The sequence below is a fragment of the Crotalus tigris genome, unplaced genomic scaffold (genome assembly GCF_016545835.1).
Source record: "Crotalus tigris isolate CLP2741 ecotype Arizona unplaced genomic scaffold, ASM1654583v1 scf7180000020943.996319, whole genome shotgun sequence".
Taxonomy (NCBI): domain Eukaryota; kingdom Metazoa; phylum Chordata; class Lepidosauria; order Squamata; family Viperidae; genus Crotalus; species Crotalus tigris.
Window position 1 is genome coordinate 872,854 of NW_024098271.1, and position 22,470 is coordinate 895,323.

Sequence of the window (22,470 nt, forward strand, 5' to 3'; positions counted from 1 at the left end):
CTGATTGGTGTATAAGCGCATCATCATCATCTTAAAACTGACCATTAATTTAGAATAATTAAGAAAACATCTAGCAAGTATAAACGCAAAAATGCTTTAGTTGGACATCTTTCAGTAAATTCACTAGTTCATCAACTATTCCCTCGCGCGAGTTCTCTCCCCCCATCCCGTTCTCTCCCCTCCCCCATCCCGAACAACATGCCGTATACTCTGCATCCTTCCCTAGGCTGAGGGAGGCGTACTAAAGGGGAGGAGCCTACGGCCTTTGGCGTCCCTTCCGCCATTACCTTTACTTCCTTTTAACCCGGAAACAGCCTTTCCCCCACTTCCTGTCCATGGGACCAACTCTATTCCCCGCCTCTGTTTTCCCTTTCCTTTTTTTTCTCGGTTTCAGACGGCGTTGCAGGCGCTATCATGGGAGGCAAGAACAAGCAGCGAACTAAGGGCAACGTACGGGTAAGCGAGTTGATGTCGCTGGGAGGGAATTCAGTATTTCTGGAGAGAGGCCATGTCGGATTGCCTTTTCATCGCTTTCGAACTTTAAAAGAGAGGCATGGAGGGCAGCTTTGCCTACCTTTTGGCTAAATAAATAAGCAGCTTATTCCGCACTAATATCTAGACACTAGTTTTAAAAGTGTTGCTTTAATTGTCACTGGCAAGGGGGTAATATTTGTTAGTAACTTCTCTAACGAGACTTCGCGGGACCTTCGTTACAACCTCCCTCCTGTAGGGCGAGTCTCCTTTTAAGGAATACAAATGTGTGCCTAAACTTTCAAGAGGGGAAAAGAACCAGTAATATTTCGGTCTCTAAAAAGTACATGCCTCGGAACTGTTTGAAATGTCAAAAAATTAGTTCAGATAACAAATTATTTCCATGTGGTGTTGGCTTTCTTGGTTGTGGACAGTGTTATGTGCACATTTTTAATGCTGTAATAATTTATACTCCTTTCTGTTAGTTTCAAATATTTAGAGTTACATCCTTGTAGTTTGTGAATCTTGCTGTCTCTGGAATGTCTTAATATCATGTCTGAAAATTGTTAAGATAACCTTTATTGTCATTTTTACTACGAGCACACTGGCCCATATTAAAAATGAAATTCTGTTGCCTGCTACCCATACACATACGTACCACACATATACACATGCCATATATATACATGTATATACATACGTACATATATATATACATGCATACATACATTTAGTAGCTATCTTCTCAAAACTTGATGCACTCTTACTGATTACATGTTTTCAGTAGTAGATAACTGTGAATATATCAGGCCTACTGCTTGTTTGTTTTCTGTAAAATTACATCCTAAATATTTAAGAATGAAAACCCTGTAGCATTGTGAAGGCCATCAGAGGTTAGCAGTTCCCATCCTCTTCTATACCCCGCACCTCTAGAATGCTTCTGATATATTCTCGGACCCCTTACAAAAAATTATGCTATATACAATATCCTTTTGAAACTTCTAAACCCAAGCTCTCGCACCCCCAATGGGTGCAAGCACTTCTGGTTGGGAACTGCTGCTGTACAATAACATTTGTTCAAATATGTTTCTGGAATTCATTCTAAGTGCAGAACTCAAGTTAAATAAAAGTGATGAAATTAGGGAAAAAATGGTAGATGAAGATAGGAAGAAGAAATGATGGTTAGGAATTAGAATATCAATTTATAGTGTATTTAACCAATGAGAAGCTCATTCGGAACACCAGACAATTCTGATACGTAGTTAACTTTTTAAATATAGCACTTTCTTTGGGAATCACATATGTGCAATTGCCTTCAGAAGTATGGGAGTTGACAGCATGGGAAAATTTGGTGACAGCATATTAGTAATAATTCAAATGTGAAATTCTCACTAGATGTTAAGTTGTCTTATATTTTGTCAGCTTTCTTAATAAACAACTAATCTGCTGTAACTTAATTCACAAAATTGTCCAATTACTTACTATTTTTAACTTTATTGTAACTTTATTATAAATTAATAATTTTTTAATATTTTGTAAGCTTTAGCTTTTTTTTCTTGGAAAGGTAAAACAGTATTATTTGCTTTAACAATGTAAAGAAGGAATCAAGAAGCAAACCATAAAGTTAGCAATTAGATACATATGCCGCCTTGAGTTTATAAAAATAGTAAAGGTGGGATATAAAAAACTAAAATAAAAATTGCAGCTTCGAACATAATGTTTGTTTAGGATTTTACAATAATTCTCAAACAGCAGTTCTTTTTCTCTCTTTCAAATATAGCCTTCTAGCAGTGGAAGAACAGCTGAACTTCTAGCTAAAGAACAAGGAACTATTCCTGGATTTGTTGGCTTTGGCACCTCTTCAAGTGACCTGGGATACATTCCTGCAATTCAGGGAGCTGAAGAAATAGATACCCTTATAGATGCTGATTTTCGTATGGTGCTAAGAAAACTTTCCAAAAGAGATGTCACAACCAAGTTAAAAGTAGGCTTGTGATATTATATTTAGAGGGTCATTATATATTTATTTAAAGGATTAGTTGTTGCTGTAAAATGATTTTGGTGTTTTGTTTGTTTTTTTCTAATATTTTCCTGCAAGTGTTTGACAAGTCTGCACTAGACCAAAGTGGCTCTCAACTGTAACATTTTTGATGTTATAATTTATTTGTAATTTGTTTTTTTTTAAAAAAATAATTTTTAACATTTATATAAAATGTAACAATAAAATATCAAAAAACAAAAGCAGAAAATTAACAAATGCATACATTGGAAAATAAAAAATAATTCAGCCAACTTTTTAAATACACTTGATTGATTGGAATATCATTGTTCTACTCTTCCATTACATCAATAGAAAGTAGTTGACAAACAGAAAGTGAATATTTAGCAATATTTCAGGTTTTTAAACCTGGATTAAGTAACCTTTTTTGCTCTCTCCCATGTTAATTTATAACTCCTCATTTATATCACTTATAGTGATAAGACCCAAATTTTAGATATAAAATTCAATACTGCGTTATATTTTCACAGCATTTTTGTCATTCCATTTTAATAAACTTATGGATATTAAATCATGACAATGGGACAAGGAGCTTCCTGTTAGAACTTAATTGATTAATTTAAAAAGATAAAATTATTGTACAAACTCAGTAAATGTTGACATAGAAAATGCACAGTGTGTTATGTGTATTAAATCAATATACATTGACAGACATCAACATATATTGCAAAATTCTTTATTTATACTATTTATATAGCTGCCCATTTCACATAGTGACATTGTGCAGAGTAAGAAATCGTGTTTGGGTTGGGTGAGTTGGAGCCTGGAGTTGGTTGTATTGGATGCCTTAGAAGAAAGTGGCTGAGGTACCAGGCTTTTCTTTCTTTAATTTTAAAGCCACTGAGAGTTTTGTTTCTTAAAATTGGTGGCCATAGAAGTCTAGTAAACAAATAGATTTTTTTTAAAAAAAATCAGTGCTGTCTTGTACACACAGTATCAATTGGTAAACATTAGCTTTTTTAAAATAACCACCACAATAGAGAACACTGGATAATCATCAGGGTTTTTTTAAAAAAAAACAAACAAACTTATTTTTAATTTTAGGCTATGCAAGAATTTGGGGCAATGTGCAAAGAAAGAGAGACGGAGATTGTTAAAGGAGTTCTACCGTACTGGCCTAGAATCTATTGTAAAATTTCTCTTGTAAGTACTGAAATTTATATTTATGCTTTTAATTAGCTGCAGTAGTGGTCAGAGATGAATTCAAAGTTCTGTTGTACCTCTTGGAAGGTTGATTTGTTTTGCAGAAAGCTTAGAATGAGATACACCAATGGTAGTGCTCTAGTGTGGTATGGAAAACCATACAGAAAAACAGGGATTCATATATGTATATTTTTAATTGTAAGATACGACTCAGTAAAATTTGCTTTAGAGAAATAGGTAATCTGAAATTGTTCATATGTATAGTGAAATTATATAATTATTTTTGTACTTGTCAATGTTTATGATAGGATCATGATCGCCGAGTCCGGGAAGCAACACAGCAAGCTTTCGAACAGCTTATTCTGAAAGTCAGAAAACATTTAGCTCCTCATTTAAAAAACATTATGGGATATTGGCTTATAGCTCAGTGTGATATTTACTCTCCAGCAGCATCAGCAGCAAAAGAGGCATTTGAAAAGGCCTTCCCACCAAGCAAGCAATCTGAAGCCTTAGTGTTTTGTAAAGATGAAATTTTAAATGTAAGTTTTCAAGTTTGTATGCTTTTTAATTTTTGTTGACTATCTAATTAAAAATTAACAGAAAGGGATATACTGTGGCTACTTAAAGAAGTTCAATGGGAACAATTTTTTGCTTTTATACTCCAGTCACTGCCACTTTTTAAAATGATGATGTTTTGCACCTTCGAGTCGGCCTTGTGGCCTGGGACTTCCTGGATGAGTTTGCTGTTTTTTTGGCACAGTTCTGCCATTACCTTCTTCCTACTGCTGAGCTTGGCTCAAAGGTACCCAGTTGGTTTCACGCTTGACGCAAAACTGCCACTCACAGTCTCCCAGTTTGTACCCTGAGCCATAAACTACTACTCTAAATACTATTTAAATCACAATAAATAAATAAAATGATAAATGTATCTGCTTAATTAACTTTCTCTGAAATCACAATAACTTATTAAGAATAGTATCAATAAGTCTTATTACAATTCACATATACAATTAAAGAAAACCGTTCTTTCTAAATTATTTTGAATTTATATTATGTGAAACTGAAATTTAGAAACGTTTTCTTCATATATATTCATATATATTCCATATATGTGTGTGTGTGTGTGCGTACGTGCGTGTGTGTGTGTGTGTGTGTGTGTGTGTTATATATTTCCACTATGTTCATTTCTTTGGCTTTTTTGTCTGGGTGGAGTGCTTTAGACATAATCATTAGATAACATTTTTAAGCAGAATAAATATGCAAAGTTGCACTTGGATTCATACCATGATAATTTTAAATTAAAGGGAATGTACATTTAACATTGTAATATTGCATTATTGTACTTTAAAAAAATGTTTATATATAAATTGAGTATTTTTCCATTTAAGGATATCTGACTTTTTTTGTCCAGGTACTACAAGATCATCTTTTGAAAGAAACTCCTGATACACTAAGTGATCCACAGTATGTTTGGTATATTTTTATTTCTTTGGAAAAATAAATTTAGTTCAAGTATTGAAAAAGATGTTTCTTGAAATAAAGGAAGTAAAAGATGTTTAGCCTCTACCACGTCAGGTGACGTGAACTATATTCTCCCAGTTAGGTTTTCTCTTTGGAGACCTCCTCTAGCCGTTTCCGTATCTGCATAATTTCTATGTAGAGAAACTTCTGGCCATTGGTACTGCTGGCCAGAGCTTCAGTTGTGTTAAGTCCCTCTTCAAGATGAAGGTTGAAGAGTTTTCACATTAATAAGAACTGTGTTGTTTCTGCACAGCAAAAAACCTTGTTAACAAAGAAGTCAGTTGACTCTCACCTATTTTGATTTCTCTGAATGTGCAGATTTCTAAATGTGTTAATAAGAAATGATATATATTAGGGAACTCCAGTTGCCATTGATGTGCACTCAGTTTTGTGACTTTCAAGGGGAAATTAAACAAACCTGACAAAACGGGGAAATTTGGGGAATGACTTCCTATTATTTGCAGTAATAATAGATCTGTGCAGTTGCTCCATTCATACAGTTAAGATTCTGGTTTTCAGGATATGGGTGTGTTGTCTTTAATGGGATTTAAAATCAAATATGAAAAAATATAGTAAAATTTGTATTTGTAAACCATGCTCTTGTGTTTTTTTTTATGCAGAACAGTTCCAGAAGAAGAAAGAGAAGCCAAATTTCATCGAGTTATAACTTCTTCTTTGTTATCTTTAAAGAAATTGCTTTGTATGATGCCCAATAATGAAATTAAATCATTGGAAGAGAGGCTTAAGACATTGCTCTCTCAAAACAAATTTTGGAAATACGGGAAAGATAACATAGCACAGGTATCTTTATTGTTATTCTGAAATATAACGAAGATAAAATGAGAATTTTATAAATTGTAGGCATTAAGATTGCTTTTTGTTTTAATCGCAAAACATGTTTTTCATATTTACTGGATTTAGCTGAAAAAAATATTGGAAAAATCCCATTAAAATAACATCTAGTATTATTACAATTTTTGAGCTGGCAATATTGTTTAAAATTCTTTAAAATGATGATGAAGATTGTGTTCCAATTTCCTAATGCCTAAGTAGTACCTTATATCCCAACTTCTTAAATGTTAGTCCTAGATAAGAACTATTTCTGTGAAGAAGTTTTAAAATATTAGTTCAAAAGAAATTACAGCTATTTTAATTATTAAAGTAGTTTCATATTTTTCTACTAGACGTTATCTTGTGTTGTAAAGTGTAACATTTATTTTAAATAAATCATGAAATTTGGGGAGGGGAGGGTAGTCCTGCAGGGAAATTGCAGGTTCCAGAGATTTGGTTCTTAAGTGAAGTGGTTGCTAAGTTAAAATTAAGTGATTGCAAGCGCTCTTATGATTTTACTTCAACTTGCCTTTGCTTTACAATGTCAGAAGATATAATGGTATGTGACACTGACTTTGGGAGACACGGCAAAGGGAACAATCAGATAAAAGGCAATTTAGCCCATAACAGGAATATGGGCAGGGTAAGCAGCTCACAAGACACCTTTCCTAGTTTCTTTGGTTATAAAGGATGAGGGAGAGATGTCAATTTATCAGACTTGCAAGTTTTTGTTAATGTAATTTCACTGTAAAGTTGAATTAGCTCATCTAGCTATATTTCCTGCCTGGTCTGCTTTGCAGGCTGATGGAAAGATATAATCCCAAACAATTGGGTGAACCCAAACAACAGGGAAGGTTTTTCATAAAGCTTTTCAGCATTGCCGTAACTTTGAATGGTTGCTTAACAGGACCATCATTAAGCGAGGTCTACTTATAGTCTGATCATGTCAACATGAACATATTCAGGTTTCCTCTTGTTCTATTTTAGGTTCGTTCTGCTTTCTTTGAGGTGATTACTACCTTTTGTCAGCACATTCCTGAGTCCATGAATGCAGAAGCATCAAGAGTTTGTCCAGCCGTTCTCCTTAGCATTGATGATAGTGATGCTATTGTATGCCTTGCTCTTTGGGAAGCTGTACTTCATGTTCTTACTACTATTCAGGTAATTCTGGAAGTCATTATGTTTTTACATCATTATACATTGAAGCCATTACTTAACTCACAAGCATCTTTCAGATTATATATCTTTATCACTTTAGAAAATTAGAAAAAACTACACAAAAACTACATTAAAAAAAATCACATACACTTAAATTGTCTCCGGAATTGAATACAGATAAATATACTTCAAAGATAATAACTCCTCCTCCCTTGTGAAGTGGGCAACCCACAATTTATAAGTTTCTACCACTCTGTTTACCCAACCCAATTAGCCTGACATCTATCGGCTATATGGAAACATAGTTAACAGGTAAAACCAAGAGCTAAATTAAACTTCAAAATCCTCTGTTAGCAGTCTATTTATGGTATTCCACTCATAGAGAGTCCATAAAGGCTTTTGGTGTACCATAAGTCATCACAATCATTGTCTCTGGTCCATTCAGGATCAAATATCCTCAATTGGTTATTAAAAATAAGGCTTAACCTTAAGATATTAAGCGGGATCTTTCCTAACAGTTGGATTTTATACCCTAAAATTGTATATATCTCCATAGCATTTGTTGTATCAAAATGTCTCCTGTAAATTGTACCATTACATCTCTTACATGTTTTCTGATTGGGTATAATAACTCCATTCCCCAATCTCCTTTGATCTTGAAAAACATCACTAGTCATTTCTATCAACTTTGAGTCTTTAAAATTCATATCTTTCTCGGTGTTCTCTAACCAACTTGTATTTTCCAAGTCAGTCTCATCTTTCAGGTCTGCCAGCAGCAAATTACACTCTAATACGTCTAGTTGTAAATCTGTTACTTGCATCTGATTACCATTTTCAAGTTGATTTAAAGTCATTGTTACTTTATCAAGCTTCTTATCCAAATTTTCAAGTTGAACTTTTAAGTTAGAAAGTATTCTGTTTTTCCAGCTTTCCCAATAAGCTTTGTCTTAATATATTGCCTGCATTTTTACTATAGTTTGATATAGCCCAAATTACTTCAGTAGTTAAACTTTTATAGTTGTAAACAGTGGAACTTTTATAGTTGTAAACAGCTCCTCTCAAAGACATGAAAAGCACCATAGCAAATTAGTCTCAAAAACACTGAGAAGAAATTTCCCAACAAAAAAAAAAAAAAAAGATTTCCATTCAAAATTTAAAAAAATTAAGACAATAAAATACAAAATTCCTGTAGTGAAAGTTCAGTACAAATGTAAATCAAGTCAGATCTCTTTCACTACCCAAAATTTGCCGTGTCTTCCATGTGGAAGAAGTGGAAGTTATTTATGGCAGCCAATAAAACAATACAAAGAACTTCTAAAAAATCACTTTAAGATTCAGCATGGGGTTCAATTAGATCAGCATTCAACCAGTCGATTAACTTTTGAAAATAAAAAAAGAAAAAAATATATTGAAACATGCTGTTAAAAACCAGGTGTTCTTAAAATAGCAGGCAGCTGGAAGTAAAAATGGAAACACAATTCTCCAACATCTCCCACTGAGAATTTCTACCTTCTAGGTCCTCTTCTCAGGTTCACAATTGACCAAGGATCATCTTGAGTAATTCCTAGTACCTCCCATTTAAATCAGGAAGCTTACTGCCAAAGAGCCACCTGAAAAATTTTTTTGAGATTGTTTAATAAATAAGCATACCTTAATTGGATTTTGTTTTTATCTAATACAGCCAACATATTTGATATTTCACTAATAATTTGGTAGAAGATTTAAATGGGTAAGCTTTATCTTTCATATCAACATTTTAATTTTTCCCTTATGAACCAGTACATAATATTTTAATTAGTTATGTCTCTATCTCCAGATAATTTATTTAATGTCAAGTTAAGAAACTAGGATGCTTCATTTTCAGTATCAAGAAACAAAGTATTCTGTAATTTACTGCTTCACATTTATTGCTCTGTAGGATTGTTGGAGCCACGTGAATGCAAAAAAAGGAGTTCTACCAAAATTATGGACAGTGCTTCGAGAAGGAGGAAGGGGACTTGCTACTATTATATATCCTAATATCTTGCCATTTATTAGCAAGGTGCCTCATAATGTTGCAGATCCAAAGTTGAACTATTCAACAACATTCTTCACTTCTATAATTAACGGGTATGATAATTAGCTCATGCTTTTTTAATCAAATAATGTTTATGTGTTTTAAGTTTATGTTTTAAGTGTGTACGTATGTGTAGATAGTATTTATGTTTTATTTAAAGATGAAGCATAGGAAATAGTTGAATTTGAAAACTGCAAACACTAGGTCAGGGGTAGACAACCTTGGCTCTTTTATGAGCATGGCTGGGTCAGGAATTCTGAGAGTTGAAGTCCACGAGTCATAAAAGAGCAAAGGTTGCCTACCTCTGCACTAGGTCTTCTGAGAATTGTAATGAAACTGTTAAATTAGTATTTTGATGATGAAAGTTTGTAAGCTTTCCTCTGCGTAGCATTTTTTTGTTTTATGTTTTTAAATTAGGTTTCTGGTGCTAAAAACACCATATGAATCTAATTGTTGATTATAGCATCATTTAATCTGATGTGAATGTGAAAATTAACTTTAATTAATTGATTAATTTCTGATTTTGTTATTTTTACAAATAACTCAAGCCAGTGTTCATTCTGTTTCCTTAGGCTATTCACTGAAAGAGCGATGGTTTGTCGTTCAGAATCTTCAGCAATCATATCAACTTTTATGGAGTGTTTACAATTTACAGTCCTGCAGAATATTGGGGAAGAAGAAGAACAAGTTAAAATACAAGAAATGCTTATAAATATCCAGGTATGGTATCATGGCAAAAATAAAATATTGGATTATCTTTAAAGGTTTTAACTGGTTTTTATATTAATACAAGGTTGGTGAGTTTAATTTGTACCAGTGGTTTGAACAATTTCCAGTTGAAATATGCTCTTGTGAAGCAACAAAAATGTTACCTGAAAATACATGTTTATCATCAAATTTGCTTCTGTTTGCTCCTCCTATAAACATTTCCCCTTTACACAACAATGAGACTTCTATTTTCTCTAATTATATTATTGCTGAATTGTACATAGCACCGACCTGGACACAGGTAGTCCTCAACTTAACAATCATTCATTTAGTGACCATTTGAAGTTACAATGGCCCTGAAAAAAGTGACTTATGACCGTTTTTCCCATGAACCCATGATCAAAATTGGGATGCTTGGTAATTGGTATATATTTATGACAGTTGCAATATCCCTGAGTCATGTAATTCCCCTTTTGTAACCTTCTGGCAAGCAAAATCAATGGGGAAGCCAGATTCACTTAACAACCATTTTAGTATCTTAGCAATTGCAGTGATTCACTTAACAACTGTGGCAAGAAAAGTCGTAAAATGGGGAAAAGTTCACTTAACAGAAATTTGGGACTCAAATATGGTTGTAAGTCGAGAACTATCTTCACATACCTATTCCCTCTGTCTCACTTCTGCTCATGAGATGAACTTTTATCCACATGGGCTTGTAAAAAATAACTAAAAATAAAAAAAGTGCTTAGGTTGAAACAGTTTTCACAAAAGGTATTAGTTCAAATTGGGATTAAAATACATTTGTTTTTTTCTTTGCAGTTAATTCCTCTCATTGATACAGTAATTAAAGAGCCCAAGTTACAAAATGGACCTTTGTTTTATGAGCTAGCAGACATGCTGAATGTTTGGAAAACAAAAGCAGAAATAACTAATGATGATAGAACAACCCTCACATTTCAGAGAATGTTATCTAACTTTTGGGATGGCCTGTCAAATATATGTGTGGGACATGTTGCTGTAATGGACGCAGATGAGAAATCGCTGGCTGCCATGTCTTCTTTGTTGCAAATTCTGCAGAACCCAGAAAACGAGATGAAAAAAAATAGAAAGAAAGTTGTAAATGTAAGATTTGCAGAAGACAGAAAAGCTGAAATTAACACCGAACATGAGAATTTTGTTGACATGAGAACTAGCAATGAATCCAGTAATGTTATTGATGAAATTCATGGGAAACATGTTTTTCCTCTACAGAATGAATCTTTAGAAGCTTTAGTTTGTAAACTTGCAGTACTAAGTATAGGGTACACCAGTCAACAGACATCTGATCAACACTTAAAGTTCCTCTCTGCTCTGCTCAGCAACTTTGCTTCTCGTAAAGTTTTCCAGGTGCTTGTAGAAGAAAGAAACGATGTTCAATATGAAAATCCATCTATTCAGTTTCTGCATGAAAAGTTAATTGTTTGGCTGAAAGAAGATTGGAGAAAAGAGACAGACTTCCTGGTTGATATTTTATATAGCATTCTCCATTGCTGCAGCAGTCCCATAGAGAGGGAAAATATTCTCAATGATTTAACAAAGGTATAGTTTTCTTATGCGGTAAATTGATTTCTTTCAGTTTGTTTTAATATATTCTGTTAGACTAATTAGAATTTGTGGAGTACTAACATTTGTACTTGCATCTTGGTAGCTATGGCTTACCAAATAACATGCATGCATTTCTTAATATTTAGAATTGGAACTGCATTAAGGTAGTTATAAAATACTTTTAATTATCCTTTAAAAGCATCTGTTTTTTATCTGTTACTGATTTTTCTTATTCATTTCTTGGTACAGTTTATAATGAGTTTTCAGGCCAACACTGTAAAATAATATAAAGAACAGCACAAAAAGAGCCGAGGTGGCGCAGCAGTTAGAGTGCAGTACTGCAGGCCACTTTAGCTGACTGTATTCAGCAGATCAGCGGTTCAAATCTCACCGGCTCAAGGTTGACTCAGCCTTCCATCCTTCCGAGGTAGGTAAAATGAGGACCCAGATTGTTGGGGGCAATGTAAATATATATATACATTGCTTACTGGTGTACACCGCTTAGAGAGTGCTTGCACTTAAAGCGGTATATAAGTCTCATAAATAAATAAATAAATAAACTGCAAATTGATTAGTAATGAAGTCCCACTGAAATCAGTTTTATATATCAAACTAAATGTATTTCCTAGGTTTTGGAAGGTCAATTAAGAGAGGCAACATCTGTCTTCTGAGACATAGTTTCACCCTCTAGGTATTGTGAACATTCAAGTTTTTGTCTACATTTTCACTAGCCATACTTTCTGATGATAAGACAAATAAAGTACTATGCTTAAGGGAAAAGACTGAATTTTCTTCAAGTACACATTTTTTTGAGCTTCTGACTAGGAATACCCAATGAAAATAGATCTCATTTACATCTAGTCTAGTTTTCATGTTGAATAGAACAGTGAGATGTTATGCATGGGCCATATGTATGTATACGTTTCTTTAGAAAAGAAGTATTACTCAAGATTATATTAAATACATTATTAAATAGAGCTATGCAGCAGTCTAATCTGTACAGCAAAGGTGATTCACAGAGTTTGTAGATGAAAATGTTGCACGTTAGAACCTCCTTTGATCAAATAATTGTCTTTCTGTGGTTATGCAGGTAATTTCAAAACCCAGGGAAGAACACAGCTGTTTAAATAAGTGGCCAATAGGTATATCATGTATGGCCATTCATACCCAGATTCACCTTTTCTCTGTTGAATTCATATCTCTTCCTAATATTACATAATTCTGGGAAATTGTTCAGTTTTTATTGTCATATTTTCATGGTATTTCTTTTTCTTTTCAAGATGAATCTAAAATGGAGTATTCTTCTTCAAATAATCCAAAAGGTACGTTTAAATCTCTCTCCCCCCCCCCCAATTTTATTCATATTAATCTGGGATCCAGAGAAGCACCAACTTGCTTCAGTATGTATGGGGGGGGGGGTATTTTAGTTGTTCCTTCTAGTTATGGCTTGCTGGGTCACTGTTCCTTTGGAATGATTGAGCTCATATTGCTTGGCTGCAGCTTTCCCTCTGTTGCCTGCCTGCAGGTAATTTCTCATTGCATAAACATTTTTGACTACCAAATATATCATTATTATTATGTTAAAGTGACTGTTTTGGTTATATATTATATAGATAGATGATTTTGAAATAAACATCTAAGGAAATTAGATGAGAGCAGCCAAGAGGGTAATGCTTGATTTTTCTTTTCTGCTGAACCTCTGAGAATAGTGAAATGCTTTGGAAAGGGAGCAGATCAGTTAAAAAAAAGGAAATGCAAAGAATTCTCTTTTCCATTTCACCTTCAAGACAGACTCGGGGAAGATAGCTGACAATATTGGGTCAATCACTCGCCCCAATCCACCCCACAGGGTTGTTGCTATGGGGAAAATAGGCTGGAAGAAGTACAATGTCTGTAAACTGCCTTGTGTTACTTATAAAATTAGGGGGAAAATTAATAAGTGAAACGGATACAGCCTGGCTTTCAGCTGAGCAAAACACATACAACATGGCTTTCTGTGCCAAAGTCTTTCAAATGAATATGGCTCTGCAGAATGTTTGAAGGAATATTTCACAAAATTTCACAAAATGTGCTGGCATAAGCAAGTATGTTTTTCCAGCAACTTGTTACTGAGTCCTGTTTGCTTTAAAGTGAAACAGTGGTTTCAGATGCCTTAGAAATCTATTGATAGCCTATTTTTCAAGATTCCTTTCAAGATGGAAAGTTCTAATTAACTGTGATTTAACCAAGTCTTTAAATTTAGTATCTAGTATTTTTGATTAGAAGTATTTCTGTGGGCTAGGATATCACCTTTTATATATAATGCTTTAATGGATCTTACTGATCTGGTACTTTGAAGAATACATTTAAAAAGCATAAAGTGCATGTTTTTAATGCAGATTATTATAACAAACCAAGAGGTTTACTTGGAGATTAAAAGAGTAAACAACTAATTTGAAAAATATTTGTGTGCTTTCTAAACATTAGGCCTGTTCAAGCTCTGAGAAACATTCCTTAAGTTCTACATGGCTAAAAGGAGATGTATTAGGTGAGAAGCTTGTGACTTTGGCCGATGATCTGTGTAACATCAGCTTGAAGATGACAGTAACTTCAGCCGAATCATTTCATTCAGAACAATGGACTCTCCTAAGCTTGGTATTATCCCAGTTGATTAAAAATGGTAAGTGGTTCAGACTTTACTAATGAGTAATAGACTTCTAGGAGAATGAGAAGGCTAACTTGCCATGGATAGAACATTTGAGGCACTGGCATAGGTAAGTTAGACAGTATAGTGTTTATCATGTATGCTAATAAAAAGCCAGACTTTTTTTCAGGATACTAAAAATGAGAATTCTCTGATAATAGTAGAGCTGGTGGTTTTATGATCATGAAATAAAAATGTCTCTTTTAATCCATAGAGTCCTTAATTGGTGAAGTTTATGTTAAAAGGATAATTGACAAACTTCAAGCCGCTCTCTCAAAAGCTAAGGATCTTTCAGAAGCTGGAAATACAGAACTATCAGTGTCTTTCATCTGTGACATAGCCTCCAGTTTTTTCACTTCGGTTAAAGGATGTTTAATGATGCCATCCTCTGAAGATTTGTTATTCACTATTTTCCAGTTATGTGCACAGACCCAGGATATAACACGTTTATCAGGTACAGTTGCTTATGTATCTCTGACCAATTCCATATTGATTTTCTTGGTATATTTCTTACTTCTTATTTGTAACTTTAAAGATTACAAAAATGGTGATCATTTTTTCAGGTAGAAATATTGGGAAAACAGAATTTCTGCATTTAAGTGTATGTTTGCATGTACATAACATAAATTGTTTAAACATGAACTAAAACCACACCTTTTTCAGTTGAGAAATGTGTAATTTCTTAAAAAAACAATCCTAGCAGAAACAAACAATTTAATTCTGTAAAACAGAGTAAGGATGGATTAGGTCTGGTACTATTTAGCAAGCAGATGTAGTAATGTGTTTTTCCTGTCTGAGTTAAGACATCTAATCTGTAATTGAATGCGTATTAAATTTTACTAAGTTATCATTTGTCCATAAAATAGTTTCATTGGAAAATAAGGGCATAGCTTTCTTGGTTAAGTGATGAAAACATGATTCTGCTCAAAAGCTTTCAGTTTTACAGCATAATTAATTTGTGTCATTCTGTTTAATAATTCACATTTTGATCCATTTTTTTTTCATGTAGATTTCCTTATAAATAAATTAAAGCATACTTGGATGTGTGGCATCACTTCACTTGTGCATCAGCGTAGCATTCTGCATAAGGAGAGCAGCTTCCTACAGAAATCTGCCTTCTGGGTTAAGAACCAGCTTCAGACATCAGTGTTGGATATAAAAAGGTAGCTCTAGAATGCACTGCGTAATTTATTTGCTCAAAGTTAGCCATTAACTCAAATTAATAGAGATTTTAAAATATCCTGTAAGTAAAAGTTCATATTTCATTCTGCGATCAATATTTATTGTGTTTGAAAGCATGAGCACAATTGCACTGAAATTCCGTCACTAAACAATCTGGCCATTAAGTGAATCATCACTTGACCGTGCACAATTTTACCATCTTTTGTACTATGGTTGTTAAATCATTCAGTTGCTAAGTGAATCTGTCTTTCCCCATTGGCATGGCTGGGAAGGTCACAGATGGAGATCTCATGACCCCAGAAGATGCTATAACCCCTTGTAAATGTATATTAGTTGCCAAGTATCCAAATCATGATCGTGTGACTGTGGGGATGCTGCATTGGTCATAAATCCAAGGATTGGTTGTATGTCACCTTTTTCAGCAGTTTCCTAACTTCAAACTGTTGCTAAAGTAAAGGTAGTAAATTGAACTTCTTCCCCATCCCGTTTTGGTTCTTGTTCTTTTCCCCACAAAGTAAGCTTTATTGCAGTGTTTCTCAACCTTGACAATTTTAAGGCATGTGGACTTCAACTCCCAGAATTCCACAGCCAGCATTGCTGGCTGTGGAATTCTGGAAGTTGAAGTCCACATGCCTTAAAATTGTCAAGGTTGAGAAACACTGCTTTATTGAGATTAAGTGAGAGTAATCACTTAATCAATAAACTTTACCATTCTCAGCTTTTGTTTACCACATTGACTTGTCTTCCATGGATATTCTGTATGTTGTGTTGTGTTGTGTTGTTAAATGCGTATGCTGCCAAATCATCCAGATTTACCTTCCAAATCATTACAGAGATTATTTTAGTGCTCACTGTATGAACCTGAGGTTTGCTGAGGCTCACTATACTAAATGATAGTTTCATTGTTAGTCTTAGCCAGCTTGCATCTATTTTATTACGTATGTGTTTTTTTCTGTACAAACAGGTATTTTGCTGTTTGAATTCTGTATCAAGTAAAGAGTTGGTTGATTTTCAGTTTGCAGGTTTTGATCTCTGTGGTCAATGATTTGTTGACTACATTGCTAGAAGCTGAAGATGTTTCTGCTTGTGTTCTGAAAGATTATATTGAATGGCTTACTCCAAGTCAGACTGAATGGGAAAAGATGCGGGAGATTCTGTCCAGTGAGGTATGTAGGCCTTTGCAAAATTGATACATGGTAGAGTAATCTTTAGTGTTCGCATATTTACCTGCTTAGATTTTCATCTAAGGATCCTTCATTAATTATTCTGAGTTTAAAATAAATGAAAGGTGTAAGAAAGATACTATTATTATAAAACATACATTATAATAATTACTTTCAGCATACTCATTTGAAATATATTTTAAGTATAGCGATGATTTTTTTCCCATGAACGAAATATACTTTATATAATTGTACATTATATTTATAGGAATGTATATTTTATTTATGTGTAATGTAAATATATCCCTTGATAATTAGTGTCATATCTAGCTTTAATTATTATCATTAATTAAATGTTAAATAGTCATGAAATTTTCTATCAGTATGGAGTGAAATATTTGAAATTTTGCTTGTCTCAAAGGAATATATATTATACTCATATATGTTTTCTATATGTCATTATAGTGGTTGAGGAAACCCCTTCTGGAAGGAAGACTAAGTATTAATTGTGAATTACCTGGAATAGATAATACATTTTCTATCCCAGCTAAACTTCCAAGCCATCTTTGTACTGCAGCTCTGCTTAGTAGAATGGCATTATTGATACTGGAAAAGGAAGTTGTGTTTGAAAATGCTGAAGTAGAAAGAAGAAAAATTGATAATATCAGTAAGTGACAGTCAAAAAAATAATAATACCTGTGTGTGACAATCTATTATATTCTTTTTTTTCTGTTATTGCCATTTTGACAAACAGAAATGTGGCATATGTTACATTAAATATATAATAAAATTATATTTAAAACTTTAGGGGTTAATAATGACCTATTGGGATAAATAATTGAATGTCACAACCATATCTTATGATAGGATAGCACTATTTTGCATAATTAAAAGGTGCCATCCACAATGATATTTCCAGGTTGTAGGCCAGCATTTCTCAACTAGAGCTTTATGAAACCCTAGTGTTTTGTTTCAAGTCACCATGGGTTAACCAAGAGAACAAGATTGAAAAAAAATGATTCTTAAACTATTTACGGTGCCATGTAATGCTAGTGCTTGTGGCAGGGGAATTTTTACGCCCTGTGACTTAGCTGTGGGCCTATTGCTTTGCTGTTGGGACATGAAAACAATTCATTTCTAATCTACACAATTCAAAATGTTTACAGCTTGAATTGTGTAGATTAGAAGTGAATAGTTTTGTGCAGTCTTAATATTTTTTCCAATTTTTATACAGGGGTTTCCTAAGATCTGAAAATTATTTTAATGCTTCTTCCAAGTTAAAAAGGTTGAGAAAGGCTACTCTATTCCAGAAACCATTCTATATTTGTTGAAATACCACTATTGGTCCTCATTGTTGCCTCTCATTTTCAATTCTTTTTTGCTAACTACAGTTATTATAACAAATTTACATAATTATTATAACTATTCATATAATTATAAAATTATTTATTATAAAGTTTAGAAGAACTGCAAGAGTAAAATGTTTTATAAATAATTAAAATAAGCTTTCATAAGTTTTCTTAATGCATTATTATACATAATTATTTTTATTTAGTAAATTAATAAACCAAATGTAAATCATACTATAAATATATACACTAAATACAGTGTTTTTTAATTTAATAAAACCATAAAAAGTTAAATAATTATATGCATCCAACTAGTAACTGTTAAATTATACAAATAAAATACATTTTTGTGTTTTTCTAGTTGTAGAACAGCTGTATGCCTTACAGTGGATTGAAGAATTAGCAAACCCATCTGATCTGCTACTTGAATTTCTTCATGATACTGAAGTAATGAAAATTTCACATGAAAATTTCTATCTACTCAATCATATTTCCCATCTTTTACAAATACTATTGAACAGGTAAGTATTGAAGGAAAAATATGTATTTCTCATAAGGCTTTTATTAGAAATTATCTTGATTTTTTTCATTATAAATGTAACAATACCTTCATACAAACTATTCTCACCTAAAATAAATACAAATGATTTTATTCTACTCATATATAAACCATGTTAATCTTAGAAACTGTGTATTCTTTGTAGATCAAAAGAAAGTGGACAACTTTGGGCTTTAACAATGGCTAAATTGATGAATACAAAAAACTTTCCACCCTATGAGATTAAAGCACTTTTTGATTCATCTGAGAGGTATGATACTGTAGATAGTACACTGGGAATATGTGGGGGTTATAATGTCTTGTCCTATTATTACACTGATTAAATCAAGACAGGCAAAAAGTCTGTACAGAACATCTTCCATTGCAAATAGAGATGATGTTGCCATTACCATTATTGGTCTCAGTCAGAAGAAACTTTGTCCTTTTCTGTATGGCTGTTTATGTGTACGTATATCCATACACATATATGTGTATACACACACATATACATAGGGTTGTAATAGTTGTCTATTGCATCTGTATCTTATATTAACTAATAGCTAACAGTAACACACACGCACACATATCTTGAATTCACTAATGGCCTTTTATCCTATACTTACTTAAAATTTCTTACTTTCTTGAAGTTAAATAAGTTTTGTTACTCATAAGAGTTCTGCATATAACTATCTCTGTCATCCTGATTTTGGTTTTTTTTTTATCAATACAAAAACAAATTTATATTGATACCCTGATTTTCTTTTCCCCCTGAACAGCTTTTTCCCATTAACTGAAGGGAACCTGCATACACTTCAGAGTCTGTCTCCATTTTTACCTGAGGAAGATAAGGAAGAACTTGTCATTAGGTTTACAGCTAAACTAATGACTTGTAATGGAACTGATCTCTTTGGTACTGAGGGTCAGTGTCTTAAATACTTTCTCCAATGCTACATTGAGTTGGAAGAGGTAGGGCGTTTAGTGCACATAATCACATATTTATTTGCAATTGATAATTGCAAATCTACTTTAATGGATCTTGTTACTTTACTAGAATTGTCAGTATTACGTTCTGATTACTAAACCCTTTAATTCTTTTTTTTCTTACTATATTTAAAAAACATTTAATAACTGTTATTACATTGATATTTCACACTATTCAGGAGCATTTGGATATCTCAGCATTTTAAATTCCTGCTTGAATACTCAAGATACTGATTATGGAGAACTAATGGTTGGAATATTGAAGGTCATGGTATCTTGGCGCGATGATTATGAAGATAGTTTCCTTTTCAGCTGGTAATTAATTTTCCAAAGATAATTTGTAGAACAACTAGAATAGTCTTGCTCACATTATAATAGTCAAATTTTATTTATTTCAATCTATGATTTTTAGTCCAGTAATTGCAAGCTTGTCTTTTTTATCAACTTTGACAAACTGGTCAGCATTTGAATGCATTTTGCTTTAAAAGAGACATCATGTGTATAACAGGAATAAGAGTACATCTTAATTCACTCCTATTGTTCACAGATTATAACGAGCATTACACTTTAAAAAAACTTCTAGAATCAATTATTTCATTAAATAATATATTCCGTTTTTTTGATTGAAAGCTACCATTGCGATATAAAAGTACTTAATTTTAGTATATACTTTTGTGCTCTGAGACTGTTGATTTTCATCAAAGAGAAATAGCTTAATATACCTCATTATACAAGTTGAACTGTCCATAAGTCAGTTATTGTTTTGTGGAGTTCTTGGTGCTCTCTAAGCTTGATTGTTTGCTTGTAGATGTTTCATTACCCAACTAGGTAACATCATGTTTTTCTTAGATTGGGTAATGAAACATCTGCAAGCAAACAACTAAGCTCGGAGAACACCAAGAATTCCACAGTGCAGTGCTGAGCTGCAGATATTTTCTGTTGGAAATACTTTTTTGTTGTTTGCATTCTTGTTTGTTTTGAATTTTCTCACCTGAATATTTTGTTTAGTAAATGAAATCTTGACAAGAAAAATTGGGGATCTTGTTTTATTATAATACAAATATTTGTCTTGCCCTTTCATTTTAGTTTAGTTTCTGAACATTTTCTTAATTTTTGCCCCAGCAATCTACAAGAAGCAAATCCACAGCTGCTTGGTTTAAATATAGAAATGATCCGTTTCATTTCTCTGTTGCTGAAGAAGCCTCTCTCTTTATTGGAGAATGAATGGGATTTTGTCATGTGCTCCATGCTAGCATGGTTGGAGGTAAGTAACAAATATAAAGAGAATAATATGATTTCTGCATATAGAAAATTCCATATTCCCTGTGGGGGAAAAAAATCTCATTTTTTTGGAAATCTAAAATATGATGAAAAAGCTTATGTAAACTTCAGTAAGGTTATTACATGATCAATATTCTGTGATTCTGGTTATAAAATCTTTAAGACTTTTATGGAACAAAATTAATCCAGCATTCAAAATAATCTGAATTTAGGCTTATTTCTAAATGCTTCTGTTCCATCATGTACTCTGCAAACAGAACCAATTATTGTATCAATATATTTGTGTGCTTAATTAAGGTGTGTTAGTCCCACCTATACTAAATTAAAGTACTATGGATAAAAATATAGAACAGAATTATTAAAATATAAAGTACTTAAAAGCATATTTGTGTATATTGTTTAAAGAATGATCTATTAACTACTAGAATCTACTCTAGAGCACAAATCAATTTGTTGCTCTAGAGTAGATTCTAGTAGTTAATAGATCATTCTTTAAACAATATACACAAATCTGCTTTTAACTATTTTATATTTTAATAATCAGATTGTTTTGATTTATTATAAATGGCAGATTTTTTAAAAATGTATAGCTGAAGAGTTATGTAAGAAATTTTATTTGATGCGACACGTTTAAAATTTGCTATGAAAAAGAATAATTTAATTTAATTATTTGCAGACAACCTGTGAAAACCCAGAAGTTTTTCCTGCCGCACAGGTACAAGTCTTTGCTTCTGTCAGCTGTGACCTGAGCGCTTCCCTAAGTGCATACTTTCAGGCAGCAACTCCTGAAATCATTGAAGGGTTTCCAGATAATCTCATGTCTGAATGCCAGGACTTCTTTTCGGAAGGCATTCATAGCTTGCTTCTGCCTCTGTTGGCAAAAATCACCAGTAAGTCTGTGACAGAGGGTAAATATACAGACAGGCAATGCAGAGCCATAACATAAAAATACTCTGACAGGCTATTTAACACTCCAGGTTTTTGTTAGTGAAGATGTGATTGTAAGATTGGCAGTATAAAATAGGTAGGTAATATTTTGTGGTTTCCAGGATGCTATAAAAATAAATCTGCACATAATTGCAAGATACTGCTTTTCCTTCATAGTTTCCATTCTACCATCTTCTTTCAGAATTGCTTTGAATGCATTTCAGTTTTTCTATTTCACTGGTGGTGGCATCATGTAAAGCTGTCATTTTGAAAGTATGACTGAATATTATTTATGGCACTTTAGTTGAAAATCATTCTTTATAATTGCTACTTGAATATTTGGTATATTAAATGCAGGCTGTGAATTATCTTGTACCTTCTACACAGGAAAAGAACAAGATGCAATGGAAATATCATTTCAGAACTCTTTGGTGAAATCCTTGGGCAAAGCTTTAATATATATATCAAAGGATCAGTTACTGAACCACAGGCTTCCTGCCAAATTTGTTGCTGGTCAGAAAACAAATCTCCCTGAAAATCTACAGACTTTGTTAAATACTTTTTCTCCATTACTGCTCTTCAGAGCTAGACCTGTTCAAATTACAGTGTACCACATGCTAAACAAGTAAGTTATTTCCCATTTCCTTAGAGCATGCTGTGATGTGTTCTAGTTCCATTTATAATTTTCTCAGTATAAGAAATACTTCAAAGCTAGGGAACATAGAAGTACTATTCTTTATCACAGTACAAAAATTTGATACATTTTCTGTATACTAATAGTTTTTTTTAATCAACCTAGGCTTTGTTTGCAGTGGAAGATAAAAGAACTAGATTA

General features: G+C 33.0%; 1 protein-coding gene across 1 annotated transcript in view; it reads left to right on the top strand.

Moving 5' to 3' along the window:
- The first annotated feature begins 300 nt into the window (after window positions 1-300).
- The window catches only part of LTN1 (listerin E3 ubiquitin protein ligase 1), a 28,564-nt gene continuing 6,394 nt past the window's right edge, over window positions 301-22,470 (top strand). The window contains exons 1-23 of the mRNA XM_039368890.1: window positions 301-456; window positions 2,252-2,455; window positions 3,575-3,673; window positions 3,982-4,212; window positions 5,085-5,137; window positions 5,815-5,995; window positions 7,013-7,186; window positions 9,102-9,292; window positions 9,812-9,959; window positions 10,767-11,525; window positions 12,812-12,853; window positions 13,998-14,190; window positions 14,429-14,668; window positions 15,224-15,377; window positions 16,412-16,562; window positions 17,025-17,226; window positions 18,270-18,429; window positions 18,613-18,717; window positions 19,223-19,365; window positions 19,607-19,742; window positions 20,550-20,691; window positions 21,385-21,598; window positions 22,023-22,260. Coding sequence (XP_039224824.1) covers window positions 415-456; window positions 2,252-2,455; window positions 3,575-3,673; window positions 3,982-4,212; window positions 5,085-5,137; window positions 5,815-5,995; window positions 7,013-7,186; window positions 9,102-9,292; window positions 9,812-9,959; window positions 10,767-11,525; window positions 12,812-12,853; window positions 13,998-14,190; window positions 14,429-14,668; window positions 15,224-15,377; window positions 16,412-16,562; window positions 17,025-17,226; window positions 18,270-18,429; window positions 18,613-18,717; window positions 19,223-19,365; window positions 19,607-19,742; window positions 20,550-20,691; window positions 21,385-21,598; window positions 22,023-22,260 — 4,202 coding nt within the window. The 5' untranslated portion in view covers window positions 301-414. The remainder of the gene's footprint in view (window positions 457-2,251; window positions 2,456-3,574; window positions 3,674-3,981; window positions 4,213-5,084; window positions 5,138-5,814; window positions 5,996-7,012; window positions 7,187-9,101; window positions 9,293-9,811; window positions 9,960-10,766; window positions 11,526-12,811; window positions 12,854-13,997; window positions 14,191-14,428; window positions 14,669-15,223; window positions 15,378-16,411; window positions 16,563-17,024; window positions 17,227-18,269; window positions 18,430-18,612; window positions 18,718-19,222; window positions 19,366-19,606; window positions 19,743-20,549; window positions 20,692-21,384; window positions 21,599-22,022; window positions 22,261-22,470) is intronic.